The sequence below is a fragment of the Bos javanicus genome, chromosome 13, assembly GCF_032452875.1.
Source record: "Bos javanicus breed banteng chromosome 13, ARS-OSU_banteng_1.0, whole genome shotgun sequence".
NCBI classification, from domain to species: domain Eukaryota; kingdom Metazoa; phylum Chordata; class Mammalia; order Artiodactyla; family Bovidae; genus Bos; species Bos javanicus.
The window spans coordinates 45,190,199-45,214,994 of NC_083880.1; the positions used below are offsets into that span (position 1 = coordinate 45,190,199).

At 50.4% G+C, this 24,796-nt stretch overlaps 1 protein-coding gene and 1 long non-coding RNA gene across 7 annotated transcripts in view; one reads left to right on the forward strand and one right to left on the reverse strand.

The window, feature by feature from the left end:
- PFKP (phosphofructokinase, platelet) overlaps positions 1-12,537 on the reverse strand; it is a 53,066-nt gene extending 40,529 nt beyond the window's left edge. For 2 of the 4 annotated variants that reach the window (XM_061436526.1, XM_061436524.1), the window contains exons 1-2: positions 12,171-12,537; positions 3,125-3,198 (exon numbers count right to left, since the gene is read on the reverse strand). In XM_061436526.1, coding sequence (XP_061292510.1) covers positions 3,125-3,198; positions 12,171-12,285 — 189 coding nt within the window. In that variant the 5' untranslated portion in view covers positions 12,286-12,537. The remainder of the gene's footprint in view (positions 1-3,124; positions 3,199-12,170) is intronic. The other 2 variants (XM_061436528.1, XM_061436527.1) reach the window with 1 other exon arrangement.
- The window catches only part of LOC133259275 (uncharacterized), a 28,828-nt gene continuing 15,074 nt past the window's right edge, over positions 11,043-24,796 (forward strand). For all 3 annotated transcript variants that reach the window (XR_009740343.1, XR_009740342.1, XR_009740344.1), the window contains exons 1-2: positions 11,043-11,871; positions 13,929-19,287. This is a non-coding gene — a long non-coding RNA (uncharacterized LOC133259275). The remainder of the gene's footprint in view (positions 11,872-13,928; positions 19,288-24,796) is intronic.

A 24,796-nucleotide genomic window follows, 5' to 3' on the forward strand; every position in this document is an offset into this window, starting at 1 on the left:
GGGTTTTCAGCAGCAGCACAAATGTCCCAGTCACCTGGTGCTGTTGGCAGCATGAACAGGCCTCACCTGCATCCTGGGACAGTCAAGCTAGGCAGCGGGCACTGTCACAGGCAGCCCCATCAAGGACTGCTGCCCAAATGAACTCAGGCAAACTTGAGAGATTTTTGAATTCAGAATTACAGGTGCACAGTCCTCACACCTGCAGTGAGGGATGACTGGATTCAGGGGAATGGTATTGATACCATTTGTGCCCAGGCCCTGGATCAAGGCCAACTGAGAACTCCGGTCTCAAGTGAGCCCTGAGGGGAGGCTGACCCCAAGGACTCCCTTCCATAGGGCTGGAAAGAACAGGCCTCGTTCACCAGAATTGCTCTCCTTTTGGGGTGGGGGAGGGGTGGCATGAGAAGCATGGCATCACTTCCAAAGAGGAGATTTTGGTTCATCTACACCCACCTATTTCTATTTCTTTCTCTATTTTCTCCCAGAATGTAAGGCCCTCAAGTTCTGGTCACTCATAGTGCCGACCCTGAAAGGCAGCACTCAGCTGGACAACGAGACGCCCATAAAGTGATTATTATGAGAATCAGAGTCACCAGTGCAGCTCTGCCCAGGGTTCTCTCTGACTTCTTCCTGACTGAGGAACTGCAGAATGCCCTGGTCCTGTGAAGGGGGTCTGTTCAGACTCAGGAGGCCTTACAGCCCTCCCAAGGGAGGGCAGGATGCTGAGCTCCCAGGGGCCCACCATGCCCTTGCGCCCCCTCACCCAGACCCCGAGAGGTCATGAAGAGCTCAGCCCAAGGGCGACATCAGGAGGACCCCGTTACCCATGAGGAACACGGCTTCTGGGTGTTGAGACCCCTCCAGAGAGACTCCACACATTCTTTGAAGGAAGCCCAGGTGTGTGGAGCCCCAGGCCACCTGATGTACCTCAATTCCTTCATTAAGCAAAGTGCAAAGTCTGGTGGGTGTACGTCTGGATACACCAAAATATCCCCTGAATACAGACACAGCCACAGGACATGGTACCAATTAGAAACAAACACACAACGAAAACCGTCAGCCTGAGAAGGGCGACTTCAAGTTGACCAGTTACAGTGTGGGTTCCAGTATCCACACACCCCCTGCCCACCATCCCACAGTCACACCAGACACAGTGCGGCCCCTAGCTGAAGGCAGGGTGTCACTGGCCCTCAGGATTAAGCCCTGCAGACACGGGATGTTGAGCAGCGTCCCTGGCTCACGAGATGCCCCTCAACCTAGACGGACCCAAAACCATCTCCAAGGCAACAAAGCCTGGGGGTGAGACACGGCCCCATCACTGCTTTGCCGTGCACACCAGCTCCTGTCCCAGCCCCGCCAGGGACTGAGAAGTGACACAGAGGAAGTGCACTGCCCACAACCCCTCGGGTTCTTCAATGAAGTAACTCAACTGACTTCCCTCACCTCCCGGCAAGGCAGTCTTAAAGATGCCAGGAGGGACGGAACTGTACCCCTCTACCACCCACCAAGGTAGGAAACAAGGAGGCCAGCTGGCCAGGCAATCAAAGGCTTCCTGGGGAACATGCTGGAACCGGAAGCTGGAGGACTGTTCATCTCCAGTGAGTCTGAAACAACATTATTACATGTAACAGAAAAGCCAGATCTGAGGGGGCTCTGCCCCCGGGACACATTTAACCGTCAGCCCAGGCTGCGGGGCCCACACTTAAGTTCTAAGGCACGCAACCCCACCCCAAAGCGAAATAAAACAAAAGGTCAGTGGGTATGAGCAGAAACAAAGGAACACTTTGGCAGGACCCGTAGGAGAACCATCCCTTTTAATTTGGCCGGATGCTGTATCTTGGGATCACAGCAATGATTTAAAGTATAGAGCGGCTTCAAATACTAATCTAGGGCTTGCTGTGTTCAGTTCAGTTCAGTTGCTCAGTTGTGTCCGACTCTTTGCGACCCCATGAATCACAGCATGCCAGGCCTCCCTGTCCATCACCAACTCCCAGAGTTCACTCAAAGTCATGTCCATCGAGTCGGTGATGCCATCCAGCCATCTCATCCTCTGTCGTCCCCTTCTCCTCTTGCCCCCAATCCCTCCCAGCATGAGAGTCTTTTCCAATGAGTCAACTCTTCGCATGAGGTGGCCAAAGTACTGGAGTTTCAGTTTTAGCATCATTCCTTCCAAAGAACACCCAGGGCTGATCTCCTTTAGAAAAGACTGGTTGGATCTCCAGTGTGTTAGGAGAGCTGAAAAATGGGTGGTGATCTACATGTATTTCAGTGCCACGAGAACACGAGGCAAATGATGAGACATGAGGTTGATGGAATTTTACAGACATAGAAAACTGTTACAATGTAGTGGCAGATAAAACATACAGTACACAAAATATATTTGCTATGATGTTAATAATGTAAATGTTTCCTTCCAGTCTTTAACATACATAATACTAGGAGGAATCAGAGTAAAATGCTAACAGTGATTTGGGAAGAATTAAGCAATTTTAAAAAACCATTCTCTAATTTCCATTTTTAAAATTTAAAAACTAATGATAAGCTATTTTTTCTAATAGTTGTTGAAATAAACCATGTGGTCGAAGCTACAGGTTTGCCTTCCCGACAAATACAACTTACTTCTAAGCTGCCAGGACCTCAAAAGCAGGATAATCAACCATCCCTGCTGTTTGCTTTCAGAAGCTCCGTTTTGAAGTCAAGGCATAAACAGACACTAGGGAGGTAGCCTGGGTTTTACATTTATGATGAAAAGTTCAAAGAGGCAGCTTTCTCCCATTTACCTTAATGTCTATTCACATTCAGGCTGCATTTTCAGTGAATATATCTATAGGGATGGGAACTACGAATAAATACAACCAGCTTGAGATCCTTATTCTACTAAGTTGATGTCAAAATGGCATTTTGAGCCCTATTTCATTTATTTATTAGGAGCCCTGCTCCCTAAGACAAATCTCACAGACGTGCATCTAGACTAGGGGGTGTGACCCCAACATCCCCAGCAGGCTCTCCTGGTACCTGGGCTGCCCTGCTGGTACCCTGTGTGCCCGTCACCCCTTGCTTGTGGTCGGCAGCCCCGGGCAGGCATGAGGCCCGCAGAGAAAGTGGGAAGAGACGTGACACTGACCTCATAGATGAAGTACACCTTGGCACCCACGTATATCCCCATGCGCACGACGGCCCGGACAGCAGCATTCATGCCTGCAGAGGAAGGCAGACAGTCGTTACTGATGAGGCCCTAGTTAACTAACCATGACGGTGGGAAAACTGGGCACCCCTTCGGAAGGCTCCTCTTGTGAACAGTGGTCCCGACGTGAACCCCCAGGACTAGTGAAGGGAGCGGGGGACAGGAGTACAGAGACCACTGTGTCACAGGCTGGACTGCAGGGAGCATCACAACGGAGCCGGGATGGTTGTTTTGAATTTCGCTGCAAACACACTCGGGACATGGGCGACCTCAATCTGATATGAATCTGCAGGTGATTCCATCCAATTGCAGAACGACAGAGAGGAGAGATGCTTTCTTATAGGTAGTCAAATTCAAAGAAAACAGGCCTGAAGAGGCCCATTGGTCTGCAGAGGAGAAACTATCACCCACTGCCAGTGTTAACGAATAAAATTTTAATCAGTGGCCTTAAACACAAAACAAATCACACAATCCTATTAAAAGAAAGCTCAAGTTAAACCAGTATACTATAAGTAATACCTAACCAAGATAAAATCTAGGCCATTTTTCATATTTCCCCAGAGCCTGAAAAGAAATTAAAAGTGCAAAGTATCCCTGTATAAAACTGCTACACTCCATTTGGATGGCATCATCGACTCAATGGACATGAGTTTGAGCAAACTACGGGAGATGGTGAAGGACAGGGAAGCCTGGTGTGCTGCAGTCCATGGGGTCACAGAGTCAGACACGACTTAGCAACTGAACAACAGAACCACATTCTGCTTTCCACTGAAGCCCCGTTTCTGGGCAGCCATCTGTGAAATGGACCATAATCTAGACCTACGTGAACAGGTCAGGATTTCATGTCTCATCACCCCAGGTGATGAGTGAAGCCATCAGGAGGACAGTGAGAAGGGAGGACCATTCCTCTCTGAAAGGAGGGAACGCTGAGTCTCAGAAAACTCATATCCCCTGGGCCCCCAAAGGTTTCAATCTGAATCCTTCGTAAATTTAAATTTCAGAGTCAAACATCAGGACTAAAGGTGTTGGAGAAGGTGGCCCATAGAGTAAGCGGTGCTGTAGGTAAACAAAGCAACAAGTGAAGGCAGCTGGGGTCCCAGGGATACGCTCCACAGACAAGGAGACTAAGTTTGTATGTATTTGGAGGGTAAACTGGCTCAGAAGACGATTACAAATTTTCAGACTTCTTTGAACCAGGTCTGGAAATGTGGAATAAGACTGCTGCCTCTGAAAGGTGACCATTTTGAAAGGTTACCAGGTTCATGGAGCTGAAACCACTGGAAATAAATCCACGTTAAACAAATACATGCATGTTAAACAAATAAATGCATGTTAAATAAATAAATGCACGTTAAATAAATAAATGCATGCTAAATGTGGCTGCCCCACTGCTCCCGGCTGGGCGCTCACACCCGCCCATCTCACCAGCATCAGGCCTCGACCCCACAGACAAGCGCGCCTCCTTGTTCCCTCCCCACAGACCCTGTGATTCCAGAACTTCATTCTGTGGCCCTGGAATCGAGCCTGACCGCCAAATGCTGGGGCCCCGCCAGCCCTTCACTGGGACGCCAGCACGAATGACACGGACTCCTGCCCACCCCCCCAGTGCCATCACTTCTGAAGACCTCTTGATGCTGGTGGCGGGGGTTCTAAAGGCAGGAATAAAGAGGACATGGGAGATTTTAAAACATGCAAGGAGACAGGGCAGGAGGAATGGCAAGCGGGAGACCGTCAGAGGTGACCCTGGGGGCCCCCAAGTGAAATAAACACAAGCTGGGGTGACCCCTGCCCGAGAGGCTGGACCACCTTCATGGCAGCCCCGCCCCGAGGGGCTGACCCGGGATCACCTGGGAACCCGACCTGTCCCCTCAGCCTGCAGCAGGCCCCGTGGGGCAGGGTCTGGGGAAGGTCCTGAGCACCCATTTCTAGCAAGCTCCTGGGAGAGGAAGCCCTGGCGTCTGAGAGGCTCAGTGCCCAGCCCCCAGGGCTTTTATTCGAGGGCAGTTAATCTGCTGCAAGGTGGGCTTTTCTCAGCAGCCCCCGTGGCCCCTTCTGACTGGGCCCTGAGCGGAGCCATGCTGCCTGGGGCTCAGTGATGACCAGGGCTGAGTGCTCTGCACACCTGGGCGGGTGTGCCCACCATGCCTTAGGGACCTGGTCCTCCTGGCAGCCCAGGGAGGGAGTTAGCCCCTGAGTAAACATATTAATAGCCAAGGGAACAAAGCGAGTAAAAGGCAAAGCTGGGGTGTAAGCCCTACTCTTCCCCTTATTGTAACTTAAAAACCATTGTACTGATAACTGCTTCTAGAAGGAAGGAAACTTAGAGGAAAAAACGCCCATTGGGCCCGGTTTCTTGTGTAAATGTTTGTGGAGAGGCCAACTGTCCGCTTGAACTTGGGGCCCACAGGGCAGAGCTGCTACCTGGCACTGGCCCCAAAGGTGGGTGCCTTCCAGAAAGTGTCCAAAGGACAGAAGCAGAAGGCAACAGGAAAGGCCAGTTTCCACCGGCCGTCTCTGTGACACAAGAGTGGGGTCCAGGCTGGGTTTGCTGTCTGAGGTCTCCTGGGTGAGCAGCCCCAGGTTCCAGGGCACTCCAACAGCTGTTTTTAGTAAACCTTCAGACACAGTCAGTTTCCTTCCTTTTCCTTTTGGTTTTGTTTTGGCAGCCAAGCCCCATAATTCAAACAGCCTCCATAACTGTTTCCATGGGAACCATCATCCTGCTACCAAGAAAGTGCCTTAGTCTTTGGAGAGTAACCTCTTCATCCCTCGCAAAAATTAGAACCCTGGTCCTCAGGGAATGACTGGACTTGTTACAGGAACCAAAAATAAACCTTGAAAAACCCAGGGAGCAGCTAAGAGGGAAATGTGAGCAAATTAGGTGTGATAGAAAGAAGGGATTGTTAGACTGTCTTCCTGCCGTGACAGATCCTCAAGTAGCTTACTAAAAGCATGGTGCATGTAAGACAGTCATTAGGATAACTTCTTTCTGATTGGGGAGGCCAGTGACCTCTAAGGGAGGCTTCTAAGATTCTGTTCTGATAAAATTTAAACTTCGAGCAGTTTGTAAGAAATGAGGATTGTGTTGCTTCTAATAAAATAATTGGGGCTGCTTTATTTCCCCATGGTCTGAAAAGCCTAATAAACATCCTTGCTCGGCCCTTTTGGACCATGTTGAGCCGTTTCCCCTGCATATTTCTCAGGGCCTACAACCACTCCCTGACTAACTTCAACATTTAAATTCTCTTTTGAAAAATAAGATGCAGTGCTTAATCTTACTGGCTTCTCCCTGATACCACGGGGTTTTCACCTTTATACCAAAGGGAGGACGTCAGCACAGGTCAGAAAACAAACTTAAAATGAAGTTTATCTTGCTTTTGCTACTACAGCCCTCCACAAAGCTTCCCTGTTTTAGTAAATCAGGTGTGGGAAGGACAAACAGTCCTCAGAAGGCGTCCCTGTGACCAATTACCAACCTCGCCTTCTCAGCACCCTGCCATGTCCAATCACCAAGCCCTGTGTCAGACACCAGTGAGACCAATCCCTGAGGGGTGTTGACTGTCTGTCCATCCAGGACACCTGAATGGGTGTTTCTCTCTGCCGGCACTGCTGGGCAATCCACTGACACCATGGTGGACCTGCTAGCCTAGTGGGCTTCCCCCGTGGCTCAGCAGTAAAGAATCTGCCTACAATGCAGGAGCTGCAGGAGACACCGGTTCGATCCCTGGGTCAGGAAGATCCCCTGAAGGCAGGCATGGCAACCCACTCCAGTACTTGACTGGAGAATCCCATGGACAAAGGAGCCTGGCGGGCTACAGTCTACGGAGTCACAAAGAGTCAGACATGACTCAAGTGACTTAGCACGCACGTGGTAGCCTAGTGGTTAGGATCCCAGGTTTTCACTGTGCAGGACCTGGGTTCAATCCCAGGTTGAACTGAGACCCCACAAGCCATGTGGCAAGGCACCAAAAAAAAAAAAAAAAAAAAAGTGCATTTGATTAGTGAAGGCTTAATTCATCAAAATGACTTCATGAGAAAAGACAGCCAGAAGACAGACTAGTCACCTCCATCTTGCAGAAGGAAGCAGTCCATTCTAGGTGAGGTTCCAGGAGGGAGATTCAGCAAACATCTGGGTACCTGCCAGGTGCCCCCAGCACTGCACCCTGGTGAATGGACACACGTCCTGGACCACCGCTTCCCACTAAAACCACGTGGCCCAGCCAGCTCATCTCAGAGCCCACTTGCTCGTGTGTGGAACATATGAGTTACTGCATGGAAACATTGGTGGCTACTGCTAAGCAAATGATCACTAAATGTTAGTTACTCTTTTTTTAATTTTATTGGAGTATAGTTGACTTACAGTGTTTCATTTCAGGTGCACAGCAAAGTGATTCAGTTACACATATACATATATCCACTCCTTTTCAGACTTTGTTTCCTTAAAGATTAGTACAGAATATTGAGTAAAGTTCCCTGTGCTATAGAGCAGGTTCTTGTTGGTCATCTATTTTATATATAGTACTGTGTGTATGTTAATCCCAAACTCCTAATTTATTACCCGCCCCCCTCGTTTCCCCTTTGGGCACCATAAATTTGTTTTTGAAATCTGTGGGTCTGTTTCTGTTTTGTAAATAAGTTCATTTATGTATTTTTTTTTAAATCAGATTCCACACAAGTAATATTGTGTATTTGTCTTTCTCTGTCTGACTTGTTCAGTCACAAAGCCGTGCTTAGTATGATAATCTCCAGGTCCATCTGTTGCGCTGCAAATGGCATTATTTTGTTCTTTTTTTTATGGCTAACCCTTCCTATTAGCAGAAAGGCTTATACAGACTCCATCTACATGTTGTTGTTGTTCAGTCACTGAGTCCTTTCCAACTCTTTTCCACTCCATGGACTGCAGCACACAGGCTTCCTGTCCTTCACTATCTCAGAGATTGCTCACACTCATGTCCACTGAGTCAGTGATGCCATCCAACCATCTCATCCTGCCGCTCTCTTCTCCTCCTGCCCTCAATCTTTCCCAGCATCAGGGTCTTTTCCAATGAGTCAGCTCTTCGCATCAGGTGGCCAAAGTACTGGAGTTTCAGCTTCAGCATCAGTCCTTCCAATACATATTCAGGGTTGATTTGCATCAGCTTTCTGTAAACACTGGCTTACTTTGCTATAGGTCAAAAAGGACTCAGTTTTTCTGTTCAGTCTACCCTGTAGGTCCATTTCTCTACACTTTGATCTGTACCGGGCCCTCCAGAAGCCCTCAATTTGAGTCTAAGGCAAGGAGCATTTTCGGCATATGACACAGTCTTGCTTTGGGGGTGGGTACCTTGTTAAGGTAAGTCTGTGCACTGGCCTGAAACTTATTGTAGGTTAAAGTGAAAACCAGCTGAAATTTACAGACATTCCTTGTGATAATGAAAGCAATCCAAAGAATGAAAATAATAATTAGCCTTAGTCTTCCTCTGTGGCCAGGGCTGGGGGAGTCAGGAATATAGCTGGAGGATTTTCGTTTTGTTGAACAATCATATAATATAAATTCCATTGGAAATAAGCGCTTCACACTTTAGTCTCAGGTGTGACGTCAATTTAGCCACCCAGATGCTATCATTGTACACATGTATTTTATGTTCTACTTGCAAAGCTGCTTAAAAATCATCTGCATCATCTATATAATATCTTCTTTCTCTTTTGACTGGTAAGTAGGGCAGTTTGTCTCATGTTTAAGTATCTATCTGAAATTTTAGGTTATTTCCTTTAGATGATTACAGTTTACTTCTTCATTAATTTCATGAGGAAATCATTAAGACATTTTATACCAATTAAGCAGTTTATATATTTTAGTAAGAGAAATTTCACACAGTGATCCTATCTTCCAATGTACTTTGTTAAAGCACAGTCTTAAACTCCATTTGAGTCTTTAAAAATTTTTAACTTCTTTTGCTTCTAATCTGAGGGAAATTTTTTTTAAAATACTTCTTTATAATTTGAGGGAAAATATTTTTACTTGTGGCAAATTAATTACTTCTTCCTAATCTGCAAAATAGAAAGAAAAATGCCACTTGCCTTACTAATGAAAAGTTTGGTGTTATGAAAAAAAAAATCACCTGTGTAATTTTCAGCAAACTTGGCTTCTGAGTATTAATTAGATGTTACAACCTTAAGAGCAGGGCTTACTGGAAAACATTTGGGATTGAGGCTGAACTTGGTTTAAATCCTTCCAAGGGCCACCTAAGAGCCTGTCACCTTAACAAGGTTACTTCTCTCCCCACCTCCAAAACCAAGACGGTAATCAGGCCAGGAGATGAAAACCACAAAGCTCCTAGGACATGAACTGTGCCCAGGAACCAGCAGCTGTAGCCTTCTCCACATGGAATTTTATCTTTGTTTCACATCTGAGTAGAAAACTATCCTGAAACTAAGACTTGTGGTTACTCTCCTTGGTCTTTAGCTGTGAGCAAACCTCTCTTATCTTAGGGAAAATCAAGTATGGATATCACACAGAGTCAAGACAAAATGGCAGAGCATGGAGGAGTAAAATCATCTCTAGGAATCACCTCCTCAAGGAGTTTAGGTCCGCTGCTGCGGAGACCAGCCCCCTGGTGCACGTAGCGAGGCGAGCTTTCTCAGAAGGAAATGCATGCCCCTGTTCAGTCAGGTCCCAGATAGGATCGAACAGGAGGTGGCACTTGGCATGAAGTCCAAGAAGAAACAGATAACAGTCTCAGCAGGAGGTGGCACTTGGCATGAAGTCCAAGAAGAAACAGATAACAGTCTCAGCTCTCCCCAAGGGAAGATGCCCAAACGCCGGGCCACCAGGGGCTCTCCAGCAGGGACCACCCAGAGCAGCTGGTTCAGGGCATCAGGACAACTCCCATCAACCTGACCATACACCTACCAAGCCGTCTGACGTCGTCATATAATTCTGATTCTCAAAGTATGCTTTTCACTGAGAAGAGGTGTGGACTTACTGACCTCTATTATTCATAACTGCTCACAGGTGACAGAGATAAGTAGCAGGTAAGTAGCAGAGAAAATGCTGATTCTGTCTATTGCGTCATCACCTCAACTGCCTTTACACCAGCTACCAGGTAGCTGAGCAAATTTATGGAAAAGGATTCAAGTGAATGACCTACTTTTTTTTTTTTTTTTTTAACAGACACAGCACCTTAATTCTAAATGACTTTGCAACTCTGACCTTGAAAGCTGGAGGATTAAGAGACCAGTTTCTTTTTCTGTGCCAGCATTTTATTCTTTTTCCAAGCCCACGTTAAGAGTCACTCAGGATGCTTCCTAACTTGGGTAGCCCACGTCTCGAGACGCAGGTGCTTTTTGAAGCGCGTTGACCGGGAAGCCCCTCTTAGCTCAGCATCGACCAATCCAGCACATCAGGTAAGTAACGTGGGATCTGTCATCAATTTCACTCTGCCATTTCCCCGCCCCCAGTCTTCACTGTATCACGTTTTCTCTCTTCACTGGGGCCACTTTACTAGAATACCAAATTAGACCAGCCTGTTCGGGCTCAGCGGACTTGTGGGGCGGGGGCGGTGACAGATAAGGCGTGCACCACCTTCAACAGGACAGGGAGGGGCTCTCCAGGGACCCAGGGTCCCCTGGCCTCCTGCCGGCCGTGCGCTGGGTGTCCGGGGTCGGGGGCGCGGGGCGCACGGGCGGCGACGGGCCCGGCATCACGTACGCGCGCGGGGCAGGCGGGGCTGCAGCCACAGCTCCCCACCTGCAGCCCCCGCTCCCGGCCCGCCCCTCTCAAGGGCGAAGAGAAGGTCACCAGCAGCGTGGGCGGAGGCTAGGGCGCGAGCCAGCCGCTTAAGCATCCCTGCACCGCGTATGGTGAGATGAGGTGAGAACGAGGCATCGGGGCCTTTCAGCTCATCTGGACAGGAGGAAGGGGGTAAAAGAAACGCCAGAAGCTGGCGTGGGAGGCGTCTCTGGCCTGCAGTCCTCTAGGTTCCGAACGCATGGGCAGCGCCCCGCTCCTTTCTAGCGGTTGGCTCGCCCCACCAGGGAATCTAAGAGGATCAGGAATCCCCGGGCCCCCACGTGCGCCCGGCGCTAGGGGCCCAGCCGTGTCATCTCCGCTTCGGTTGTCCGCGGGCCCCAACCTTGGGGCCCCATTTTCCCCGAGACCAGCTTCCAGGCTCGCGGGTCGAGGGCGGCGCCCGAGTCCGCGCTCCCGGAGCTGGCGACACCCCGGAGTCCCCGCTTCCTGGTCCTTCCCATCCAGGGGAGGCCGGCGGGGAGGGCCTAGCGACCCGCTTCGGTTTTCGGTTTAGTGACGAGCCGGAAGGAGACAGGAGATGAGGGCGGCGGAAAACCGTTTTTAAAATCTCCCAGCGGAAACGCGAGGCGGTGCCGGGCGGCCCGGCTACCCGGGCGGGGATCCCGTGCGTTCGCTGCCGCGCGCCGCGGGACAGCAGCGGGGACCCCGCCCGCGCCGCGCGGGGGTAGCGGGGCTGCAGAAGCGTCGCGGGGACGCACCGGTGTGAGGAGTCTGGGACGGAGCCAGGGCGGCCGCAGCGGCATCGGAAGTGGCCACGCTGTAGCCAAGCCCTGGAGGGGCGTCCGGCTTCATCCCGCCTCGCGGAAGCGGAGGGACCTCGGAACGAAGTCCAGGCGACCCTGTCGCCAGTCGTAATTTAGGAAATAAACGTGGAGGTGGAAAACTGACCTTCCGGGTAAGGGACCCCCGCGCCCTCCGAGCGGGTCCCGCAGTGGCTCCTTCCGAGGCTGCACCGGCTCCCGCCCCGGGAATGCACCTCCGAGGTTCCTGGGCGCCGGGCTTCTCCCCACCGTCACTTACCCCTGGTACCCCTCTCCTCCTTGCTCCTCTCGGGCCCCCCATCCCTTCTGCCTGGTACCTTATCCTTTCTCTGGCGTCCCTTCTCCCCGGCACCCCCATCCTTTCTCCCCGGCACCCCCCCTCATTGGTCCCCTCCCTGAGACCCCGCCCGGGACCAGGGACCCGGTGGCGCACCTTGGGCATCCCCGCCGCTGGTCAGCACGCCGATGGCTTTGCCGGCCCCGGAGAGTTGCTCCAGGAATTTTCGGAGGGAGCCCTTGGGGGTCTGGGGGCTGTCGTGGCCGTCCATCGTGAACAGGCCGGAGACCGCGCTCTGGAGGGCGCTCAGTAGGCACTGAGCCCCGCCCGCGCCGCCGCCACGGGAACCGCCGGCCACGCCCGCGCGCCGCGCGCCAATGGGCGGCCTGGGGCGGGCGCGGGGACGCGGGGGAGATGGCGCGGGCGGGGCTGGGGGCGCCGGATTGAGGGGAGCTCCCGGAGCAGGGGAGCCTGGTCGGCAGGAAGGACCACTCCGGGGTGAGCCACATGGTTGGGGGGCGCGGTGTGCATCGCAGATGGGAGGAGCTTTACGAGCCGGAAGCACCTCGGAGGGAGGGGACACCCCGCAGGTGGGAGGGGACAGCCCCATAGGTGGGCGGAGCATCCCTGGTAGGCCGCGGGGAGGGCACCGCCGGAGTGTGGGCCACGGAGGTCGGGGGGACGGGGAGGGGGCGTCCCGGCGACTGGAAGGTGCTGGGGGCAAGGCGGAACTATAGGTGGGCGGGGTCACCGTAGTCGCAGGAACGCGGGAGGTGGGCTAGAGCATCCCGCGCGGGGAGCCCAGGAGGCGGGGTTGGGGTGCGGGGATGCCGCACGTGGGGCGCCGAGTCACTGGCGGTTGGGGGGCCCGAACCGTCGCCGAGGCGCGCGCCCGTTCCCGCAGGGTTCCTGCCCGGGTGGCTCTCGGGGCCCGGGCGCCCCAGCCTTTCCTCTGGCCTGCGGACCGTCGAGTCGGTGGGCGTCGCCTGCGGGCGAGGACGAAGCGCCGGTTCCGTCCCCACAGGGGCTCTGGCCGCACGACAAGGAGGCGGACTGGGGTCGTGGAGGACACGCGGGGACTCTGGGCGACCGCTGGCGCCGGGCTGGGCGCTGGAAGGGAAGGGGCGGGGGAAGGGCAGGAAGGTCCTGGCGAGGCGATAAGACCCTGGAAGCCGCGGTATTCGGGGTCGCCGGCCGGATGTTCGCTGCCCTGCCGGGCGGGCACTCCCGGACCGAGGCGCTAGTGTCTGGTCTGCTGGGTGATGAATGAACAGGGAGCTTGGTCCCCCGTCGGTTCCTGCCGCGGGTGCAGACGGATGCGCAGTCTTTCGGAGCGCACAGCGCTGAGCTTGGGGTACGGTCACCCCTAGAAAAGAGTTTCATAAGCGGCCGCATCATCAGTCCCTTGTGGGGACCGCACAGGATCCCCTTACTACTTGCGCAGCAGATGTGCGTCGAGTGGACACAGGGAAAAGAGGTTAAGTCAAGGCCGTCCCGTACACCCTGAGCAGCCTGACAGTGGTTTACTCCTGGCTGCCCTGGACAGAAGGCAATGGCAACCCACTCCAGTATTCTTGCCTGGAAAATCCCATGGATGGAGGAGCCTGGCAGGCTGCAGTCCATGGGGTCCTGAAGAGTCACACACAACTGAGCGACTTCACTTTCACTTTCACGTTTCACTTTCATGCATTGAAGAAGGAAATGGCAACCCACTCCAGTGTTCTTGCCTGGAGAATCCTAGGGATGGGGGAGCCTGGTGGGCTGCCGTCTATGGGGTTGCACAGAGTCGGACACGACTGAAGTGACTTAGTGGTAGTAGTAGTAGCCCTGGACAGAGCGGGGTGTGCGCTCACTTCTATCTGGCACTTGCCTTATCCTCCTGTCCTCTCTCTGAGCATCACAATTTTTTTGCAGAAAAGATACAAACACCTGACATGAACAAGGCCAGACTTCTGATCTCTACCCTGGACCAGAAGTGATGGAGCATCTTCTAAACCCCTCGTGGTCATTTGAATCAACTGGCCTGGTTTTTCCCGCTCCACCAGAACCACAGAAGCCCAGTTTCTGGGAATGCTGCCTGGAAAAATGTATTTTCAACAAGTCGAAGCACATTCTGATGACTGCGGAGTCTGAGCGCACCTGCTCCACAGAGTGAAACTGAGCAGCGATGCTGAGAAGATACTGGGCATCGGGAGACTGCCCTTCACTGTCCTGGCCCGGAGAGCAGAGCCAGGTTCCCGTTTGTGCTCCAGAATCATCCATCCCTTTCTGGAGCATTCTGCACTTTGAATTTTAGTCCCGAAGTCTTTATATTCTTATAAATTTGACATTTTTGTAATTTAGAGGATTGGCCATTTGTCATTGAGTTGTCTGTAATGTACTGAGTTGGCCAGTTTGTAAGATGGTATGGAAAATCCTGAATGAACTTTTTGGCCAACCCAGTAAAAAATAATAGATACAAACTAAGAGTCCAAACAATGGGTTAAGTACATTTTGATGCAAATATACACATAGCCTTCTATTGCTGGTATGATTATGAAGACAAATCTCCATTTACATGGAAGTGTATTTAGGATATGTTAATAAATGAAGGAGAGTCAGAAATACCATTAAGCTGTGTGTATGCATGTGCACACACACATATGTAAATTTAGATATTTTATTTTCCTTTCTTCTGCTTATTATGGGACTTTCCACACTGTGCAGTGGTAAAGAACCCCTCTGCCAATGCAGGAGACATAAGAGACTCTAGTTCCATCCCTGGGTTGGGAAGATCCCCTGGAGAAGGGCATGGCACCCTCTCCAGTATTTTTGCCTGGAGAATCCCACAGACAGGAGTCTGGTGGGCTGCAGTCCATAGGGTTGCAAAGAGTCAGACATGACTGAAGCAATTTAGCATGCACAGAGTCTATGGAAAGACACAGCCATCTCTCCCTTCTTTTTCTTTTGCATTGTGTTTATTTTAGTATTTCTTCAGCTGGTGGTGGGTTTTTTGTTGTTGTTTGGCCTTAGAAGAGGCTTCTCTGATACAAGAGGGAGAGTCACATGCCATGTTGAGGTCACAGCTTACCTCCAATATGTTGGTTCTCCACTGCTGCCTAAAAAATTACCCCGAGCTTCTGTGGCTTATATGACCACTTATATCACAGGTTTATCATCCCAGAGAGGGCGTGCAGGTGGGTTTTGCCAGGCCCTCTGCTTGAGGTCTCAGAGGCTGCAGAGGTGTCCCCGGGCTCCCGATTCTCCTCTGATCCCTCATCTTAGCAACTCCCTTCTGTCCCAGCCCCTGAGCCAATTTCGAGCTAATCTACAACCACAGCTCCACCACCATCTGCCATTTTCCTGGTGCCTCATCTTCTCGCCCCTTCTCCCCTAGACTTTGCTTAACAAGGATATGCTGCCTTCAACCCCTGTCCCTCCCCCGCCCTACAGTTGTCTTTCAGTGTCCTTGTCCAAACTTAAAAATAATTCTGCTTTATGTCCAACAGATAAACTTTAAATTATATATAAAACAGTTGGATGCTTTCCAAGACCTTGACGCAGAACCTTGTTGTCCTGGACCAATTAGAGTCAATATCCAGACACTGGGGAAAAAAAATGGAAAGAAAGCCAGACTCATTATTTCTGCAGAGTGTGTGGCCATTAAGAGTTTAACCCCTCCAGGAAATGTCACTGGTGATGTGAACTGGACCCTCTCAGAGAACAACTATTTCCTTCTCCATGTGGTATTGAAAGCTGGTTCACGGAGACTTCCTCATAGTTCCAACACTTTTCCTGCAATAGGAAAGCACAGGTTCTGATAAGGCGGAATAAACTGATCTTCGTAATTGTAAATGCTGAGTTACTTCAGGAAACAGAGGAAAGGAGAGATGGATGGTTCTTTTGAAAAATAAGTTACATAGGGATTTCCCAGTTAGGAAAGCAAATTATGATTTTGGCAGTGTTGCCATGTGATGGTTAATTTTATGTGTTAACTTGGCCGGATCATCGGGTGCCCAGGTAGTTGGCAAAATATTGTGTCTGAATGTAAGTGTGAAGATCTTTCCAATGAGATTAACATTTGAATCTTTCCAATGAGATTAACATTTGAATAAGTGAACTGAGTTAATCGATCCCCTCTGCATGTGGGGGTGGAGGAGGGCCTCAGCCTGCCCATCGAGGATCTGAGTAAAGGTGAGCTTGTGGTCTTTCTCTCTCCCTAGATGTTATCAGATGTTATCAGATATACAAGTCCCACTGGTTCTGCTTCACTGGAGAATCCTGGCAAGTCAGTCAGCTTAAATACATTCGTTGTGTGTTTTAGTTGTGAAATGCTGTTGTCCACACACAGGCCTGTGTCCCCAGTGGCATTTCACATGTTCAAGTTTGTAACAACGGATCTTACAGCGCCCTTCCTCCCGCATCGGAACTGAAGCGGTTCATGGCCAGCAGTCAAGGGCAAACATGCCAAAAAACCCAGAAACACAGCTATGAACTATAGTGCTTTTTCAGTTTGCAGACGGGCCCACAAGGACCATGCATGTGTCAGTGGCAGTGCCGGCTTGTAGCAGGGGTTTTGACCTTTTTTGGTGAATAAAACGTCTGAGATTCCCATATAAACTACACACCTCTTCATCCATCCAGGCATACACATGTACACACACAACCCCTGCATGTTGCATACAGTTCATGCAAGCCTGGTGACTCAGGCGGACAGAGGGCAGAGGATGGAGTCTGGCCTCAGGTCCCAGGGACGGAAAGTTGAGTCCTCCTGAGCGGCTCCCTCTGGCAGCTCCCTGTTCAGCCCTGGGCCCCATCTGATCTCAGAGCCTAAGCCAAACCCAGGCCAGATAGGGACTGAGTACCAGTTCCTGGGGTCTCAGTCCTGCATCTGGAGGAGTCTTCCTGCACCCCTCATCCCACGATGCTGTTTGGAAAGCATCATTCAGAGCGCCAGCTCTCCCTCCACTGATGATGTGATCCTGTGATCCTGCCTGGGGCAGACTGTTATTGAGTCTATAAAACATTATTACCAGAATGGGCCATCCATTTAGGGCCATATTTCAGCAAATGAGGCACCTCTGCAGCAGACAGGGCTGATCATTTCTCATCTGGCTTGTTCTGAGTCCCTTCTGCCCTGCGGTCCACTTTTCTGTTCCTCCCTCCGCCCCAGGGCCTGGTGGGGAGCTGGTCACAGGAGCTGTGCTCCACGTCGTGTAGGGAGCTCACCCCTTCCCTCTGTCCAGGTCACCGGAGGGCAGAGGACACAGCCTAGCCCTCAAGACTCCCCAACTCCAGCCTTTAACCCCGGAGCCCTTTGGAAGGACCTTTTCTGGAGTCATTGAGTCATCAGGGGGAGAGAGTTTGCGCTGTGAAGACAAAGGAGCTGAGAGATGCAGGCAGAGAGACATACGGAAAGGCAGAGAGAGAAAGCAAAAATACAACATTCTTTGTGTTTGCTTGTGACAACCACCAAAAATGTTTAAAATAGTCGCCATTCCCTCAGGTCCGCCTCTGAAACTTTTGAATGTCATCAACTGTCGGTCCAAACAACCAGCGAATAAAACAGCTTGTGAAACCAATTACTCGACTTTTTCTTGATATTTTTCTGAACTCTATGGTGGTATTTCCTAACACTGCCTCCTAATACCCTCTGTATATTGGGTTTTCTTGGTTTCGAACAGAGAACACAGATAACAATGGTGAATGTAAATGAAGAGAAGATGAAGCCCTTCAGGAATGTTTTGTTCGTAGAACTGATTTCTGTCCTCCAGGGCTCCTCCTATGGAGAGTGTTGGGGCTCCTTTCCTCACAGTTACAACGAGGACCTTAGCATTTAGACTTTCTTTGTGGCAGATAAAATGCCAGATGATAAGCATGTATTTCAAGGTTTCTCCTTGGATCCAAATGGCCCATTTTTTCAAATTTTTATTATACTGGTTTGGTGCCTTCAATGTCCTCTGTCCCAGAGATTCTGGAAGGAAGAAACTTTGGGAACTCTGGTTAGTCCCATGCAATCTGTTCCATGCCCTTTAGCATATTCTGACTCAGAATTATTGACTCACAGGACTTGAGGCCCCCTCAAGGATGCTCCTTGTCCTGCCAAGTTCTGAGGTGCTGAGAATACCTGCCAGCTCACAGTTTAGACCCAGAAGGAAGGGCAGAAAACAGCCTGAAGGTGGAATCCCTTAGCAAAGAAGGCAAAACTTTTCTAGTCACTAGAAACATGAAGATAGTTCATCTAGCCGTGGGGCATTGCTGAGGACTCGGTTTTAATTTTTTTTTTTTAAAGTCACTCAGTTGTGTCCAACTCTTTGCAACCCCATGGACTATACAGTCCATGGAATTCTCCAGGCCAGAATACTGCAGTGGGTACCTTTCTTTTCTCCAGGGGATCTTCCCTCCCCAGGGATCGAACCCAGGTCTCCCGCATTGTGGGCGGATTCTTTTACCAGCTGAGCCACAAGGGAAGTCCAAGAATACTGGAGTGCATAGCCTATCCCTTCTCCAGCAGATCTTCCCGACCCAGGAATTGAACCGGCGTCTCCTGCATTGCAGGTTGCTGAGGACTTGGTTAAGTACCAGTATTCAAAATAGCATCTTCTGGGAGGAAGGGACAGTTAGGTAGGGCATCTGGGGAGAGCATGTACACCCTGCCATATTTAAAATAGATAACCAACAAGGGCCTACTGTGTAGCACAGGGAACTCTGCTCAATGTCAGGTGGCAGCCTGGTGGGAGCAGGGAGAATGGATGCGTGTATATGTACGGCTGAGTCCCCTTGCTGTTCACTTGAAACTATCACAACAGTCTTTATTAATTGGGTGTACCCCAGTACAAAATAAAAAGTTAAAATAACCCCAAAACAGCATCTTCAATAAGCCAGCACTCATGGAACAGAGGTGAAGGGCAGGGTCCCCCCTGCTCCAGTTGTCAGAGCTTCAGATCCGCCCAGGAAGGGGATCCTGGGGATCCCAGCTCTCACTTCCGGGCCTGAGGGCCCCACGCCCAGTCCCCAGCGGGCGGGAGTGAGCCTCACCTGACCTGGACTCTCAGGCTGGAACACGCTTACTTCCCGAGGTTCCTGCACCGGAGCCGCACACAGAAACCTTTGTTCCTACGGCTGTCGCTTCTGGGGCAGGAGGTGCCCTGCTTCAGTGTCCCACTCTGCCTCTAAGAGTCCAACCTCAGTGTAGTGTTCAGAAACTTGCTTTTTAAAACTTATCCTCAGATTTTTTTTTTTCTTAAATCAGGCAACTAGAAAAAAAGAAAAAAAAGGACACATCTAAAGTAAGGTGAGTCAGATGCGAGTGGGAATTTCAGGTGATGAAATATGCACATGGACAAACATGCTTGGGGCTTGCAGGGCAGTGAGCTTCCCCGCCGAGAACCACTCAAACAAAATAAATAACAAGGAAATGCTAGGATTCTCTGTCAGCTCCTACTTTATGATAAATGCGTCTTACAGACTTTCTTTTTCTTTTTTATTTATATTTATTTTTAATTGCAGGATAATTGCTTTACAATGTTTTGTTGGTTTCTGCCATACAACAGTGTATAGACTTTCTTCTAGAGACTGGGAGTCGTAGAAGTAAGACAACAGGACCTCTTGTGAGCAGTGTGGGCTTTCCCAGGTGGGCAGGAGAATTCGGAGCCTGTTTGGTATAAATGAAATGAGTACGAAGGATGATGGATTATCTAAGCAGAATTTTCTACCGAAATATGAAATGGAAAAGGGACAAGTGGGGCGGGGAGAGAGAAACAGCAATTTATCACTCCGCCCCAGAGACCCTGGCCGATTGACCAGACGCCCCCAAACCCCACTCCCTCCCCACCACCAGCATTCTGGGGAGAGGCTGGTGTAGCTGGTGCTGAAGCTCTTTTTCTAGAACTTTCCACCTTTGGGCTGTAATTGATCCGCTCTTCGCTCTCCATTTTGAAAGCAAGCCCTGTGACGGGAGATTGTTTTCGAATTTTGTTAGCTATGTCCTGGTGACGTTCCAGGAATGACTCCAGTCTTATTAGCAAGGGGGCCCTCAGATCTCTTTCCCTGAGACAGGCTCCTGGAAGTCTTCCCTGGAGGAGGCTGGTTCTAGGCTGTGTTTATGAGTTCCCTGAGAGCTCCTTCAGGTTCACTGTTTCCTGACTTCTGACTCTTCAGTACTGTGTAAGCGTGTGCAGACACACGTACACGTGCGTGCACACACCCCCCCCAGGAGGGTCGACAAGCTTCCTGCGTCCCCAGCTTTCAGGTGCTGAAACGAGGGGAGCTGTCGCCCCTTGTTCTGCTCCCAGCCATGTTCCATCCTGTTTTCTGGGATCGGGGGACCTTGTTCAAGGTGTTGGCCTCAGGCCTCTACCTGGGCCTTGGCCTCCTTCGCCTCCTGCTCGCCTGCCGAGTCTGTGTTGCCTGGTCTCTGCCGCCACCTCTGGGTCTGCAGCTCCGGAAGAGGACCATGCTGAGGGGTAGTGAGTTTGGGGGTCCAGCCGGGGCTCTGGGGCTTCAAGCTGGCTCCCAGGAGGGTGATGTGACCTGTGACTAGGGGACAGGTAAGGGCTGGGGACGCTCTAGCCAGATGGACGCCATGGGAAGGAAGGATGTGAGTGTGAACAAAGCGAGTGAGGTTTGTGTGGGTGCTGTGCTAGGGGGAGGCCTGGAAGGGTGTCGGGGAGCTGGGGGAAAGGCAGCTAGCAGGTGGGGGGGACAGATGGGGGAGGGCAAATGGAGGGGGCAGGCAGGGAGAGTGGCTGGCAACTGGGCAGGTGCTGGCCCTGGAGGGACCCTGAGCATCTAGACTTCAGGGAACTGCCCCTGGGGTTCCCTTGGAGACAGGAGGGACTGTCCTTGTGCTAGGCTGGGTGCCCTGGAGTCAGGGCTTCTTGGCAAGGCTGGAACTGTTCCCACACACCCCTGCTGGTTGCCCTCGGGGCCAGGACAGACCTGGGCTGTCAGGTCTGCAAGTACTGGGCGTGAGGTGCTGAAATTAATACACCCTGTCCTCCTTCCAGACCTTGGGGTTCCTGTACTCTTTTCAGGGCAGATAGGGGCTGTCACTCAGCGAGGGCCTGTGACCTCCACCGAAAAACACATCAGAGCGAAATGCAGAGTGCTGCCAAGGAGGCTGTGTCTGCTGCTTCCTCCCAGCTCCCCTCCCCGGGGGGCCCTGCCTGCCTTGTAGGAGGGCCAAACCCGGAGCTGTGAGCCAGCAACTTGGACCCCTTCAGAGGAGTCTATCTGGGGTTGGGTTGGCAGATTCCAGAGCCAGGGTGGGCGGGGGGAGAACTCTTAAACAGGCGGGGCTGCAGTCTCTGCAGTCACAAGGCTGGGTCCCTCAGGCCTCTCTTTAGGCAGTGGGGAGGGGCTGCAGGTGGCAGGGCCTGGGTGTCAGGGGTGAGGAGAGGATGGTGGAATCAGCTTGAGGCGGGCAGCGGGAGGGAGGGTGGTGGTGACCAGAGTATTTCCTTTAATGCAAAGGAGGACAGACATGCAAATGCTCTGCCTTTAGTAAGAGTAGCTGCTGCTTTGTGAAACCCTTCCAGAGGTGTGTTGGTCAGATGAGGCTCTTTTCTTGGCGTGACTCATGGTTTGCAAACATGGCTTTGTTGTAGTACAAGCAGAAATGCAGTATTCCTCTACTGAGAACAAGGAAAGTGAAGGGAACAGTGAACAGGCCAAAGAAGAAACGTGAGCAGGCCTGAAAGAGTTAATCACTCCTTCTTTTGCTTTAACTGTTGCTGATTTGCAGAGTCAGTTAGGAGGAGCCAACCTAGCACTCCCAAATACTATGTAAATTACATCCTGTCCTGGTATTTGCTCTCCTGCACTCTCCCAGCAAATCACCCCTAGTAGCTGTCTGCATTGCAGAAAGAAGATAACCCCCCAGAGACAAATGGGCCCAATTACAGGCTGCCTGATGCCATGAAAAATGCAAGACCTTCTTTACTTTGAGCCTTATCATTTACCCTAAGATCGTGAGACCCCAGTTCCCCTAGGTGGGGAGAGGGCACAGTTCTTGAGGTGCTAGCCTGCCCCCCTTTCTTTAAAGGATTAAAGCCCTCTTTCTATTTCCTCCAAACCCTGTCTCTGTATGTTTTATTGGGCAGCGGTGGGCAGAGAAAGCCAAGATTTTGGCGGTCGTGGTTTGAGCGTGTTCTGGGTCAGTGGACTTGTTAATCATTTGAAAGCCGAGCGCTGATCTGGGGCACAGTGCAGATCTTCTTTCTCCCTCCCCTTCTCTCCCACTCCGAGTCTTCCTGATCCTCCCTGAAGGCTGGGGGCAGGCCCCAAAGGGCCACTTAGTAGGACAAGGAACACAATGACAGGACATCCATGTCCACAGGGGAAATGCCCCTTCATCCTCACGGCCTCCACCCAGCCTGGGGACAGGGAGTTTGAGGATGGGAACCTAAGTGCTCAGTGTCCCAGGGCCCTGGTCCCCATGTGTGCTGGACTTGGACTATCCTTCCGGAGTGTGAGCTGAGCTACCTGTGCATTTCCATCTTTACTGTGGAGAAAAATGGGAATCTAGACACGCCCTCTTTGCTCCATCCCCTAGCTCAGGTTGGAATTTAGAGAATATATATGTACCTGAAAAGCAATTTCAAACAAGCTTTGTATAAGTGTTACCATGCTGGAATATTGAGAAGGTAAAATCCTGACCAAGCAGATGGGATTTCATTGGCAAGAGTCTTTCCCCTCCTCCAGCTCAGCCTGTCTGGGAACCCTGAGATCTAAACTTAGCCAAAGCTGTTCACTGAAGTCAGAGAAACTATGTGTGTGTGTGTGTGTGTGTGTGGGCGCGCGCCTGTGATGTAATGCAATACTACATTCTTCTTCGGATTTGTCTCAAGATATTAAAAACAACCCTTTGGGATTTGTTTCCATCTCTCTTCACTGCCTCTGCACCCCTGCTCAAAGCACGGTCTGTGCCCCAGGAATCAACAGCTCAGGGCCTGATAGAGATGTAGGTTCTAAGACCTCATTCTCCAAGTGATTTTATGCATCATCACTAAGCTTTTATTTATTTTTTGTGTGTGTGTGCTCAATCGTGTCCGACTGTTTGCAACCCCATGGACTGTTGCCCACCAAGCTCCTCTGTCCATGGGATTGTCCAGGCAAGCATATTGGAGTGGGTTGTCATGCCATCCTCCAGGGGAGCTTCCCAACCCAGGGATTGAACCCGCATCTCTTTGGTCTGCCCAGGGATTGAACCCGCATCTCTTTGGTCTGCTGCACCTGCAGGCAGGTTCTTTGCCACTGTGCCACCTGGGAAGCCACCCAGTCTTACAGAAGACCCCCAAGCTTTGGATGCCCGCCATTCCCCACAGCATTCTCTGTCTTCATCGTGCTCTTCCTGGAACAGATACATGAGCCTCTGACATCTCCTCACCCTCCTCGCCACATGACGGCCCCAGAGCCCTGGATGCAGAGACTTAAGCCAACCTTCCTACCTCACACTGATTCCCTGATTAAAACATTAGGAGAACACATTAATTCTACTCAATAAATTTCAAGTGCACAATGCAGTATTACCTGCAGCCACCATACGCTACACTAGGTCCCCAGAATGTATTCTTCTTACTACTGTGCATCAGTTATACCTCGATAAAAGGTTAGAAGAGAATGAATAATTTCCCTAAAGAATAGACTTGAAATCGATACATTTCCCAGGATTTTTTTCCCCATGTAGTCAGGGATTAATAGATTCCAGTTAGATCACATGGCCTTTCTCCATTCAATAAAAAGGCTTGCTTAGACATAGGGTAGATTTGAAATAAATTTATTCTTTTTCTTTAGGACACCAAAATTTATAGAAGTACCTCTGAGCTCAGTATTTCAAATGACTCTACCTTAAATTTGAATGTTGTAATGCTTTATCATAAATATTTAAGGCTTAAATAGGACAAAGTATGTTTGATTTTTTGCCATTCTGTTAGCACTCTCTTTTTTTTTTCTTTCTTAAGCCTTATTAAGGCGTAGTTGAAGCACAGCAAACTGCACTTATTGATACTGTGTACTGATGAGTTCTGGTCTGTGTGCAGCAAGAACTCAGTGGGGTGTCCATCACCCCAAGACGTTTCCTGAGCCCTCTCTCCTTCCCCCCTCCCCCCGCCTACCTAACAGAAAGAACAGCCTTTTCTTGTTTACATTTTCTAGAATTTTATACAAATGAAGTAATGAGCTATGTACACTATTTTTGCTGGCTTTTCTTACCGAGCATTCTGATTTTGAGATTCAACCACGTCTTAGCATGTATTAAAAATTCTCCGTTTTATTACTGAGCAATTTTCCGTTGTATGGGCATCACTTGTTGATGGGTGTTGGGTTGTTTCCAGGCTTTGGTTAGTAAATAAAACTACCATAGGCAATGGTGTTCAAGCCTTTGTGTAAGAGTCTGCTATCATTTCTTTTGGGTCATTACCAGGGAGGATATGACATGTATGTTTAATTTTAAAATAGACCACCAAATTGTTTGCCCAACTGGCCGCATTTTACCATTTTACATCCCTGCCAGCAGCCTGGGAAGTGTCAGTTGCTCACATCCTTGCCAACACTTGGCAGAGTCAGCCTTTTACATTGTAACCCTTCTGGGGGTATGTGGAGGAATCTCATACTGGTATTGAATTGCATCTCCCTAACCACCAATAATCTTCAGGACCTTTTCATTTGTTTATCTGCCATCTGTGTATCACTTCTAGCGAAGGGTCTGTTCAAATCTTTTGCCCACTTTTCAATTGGGTTGGTTTTTTTTTTTTCTTATTATTATTGCATTGTGAGTTGTTTGTCAACTGTAGGTATAAGTC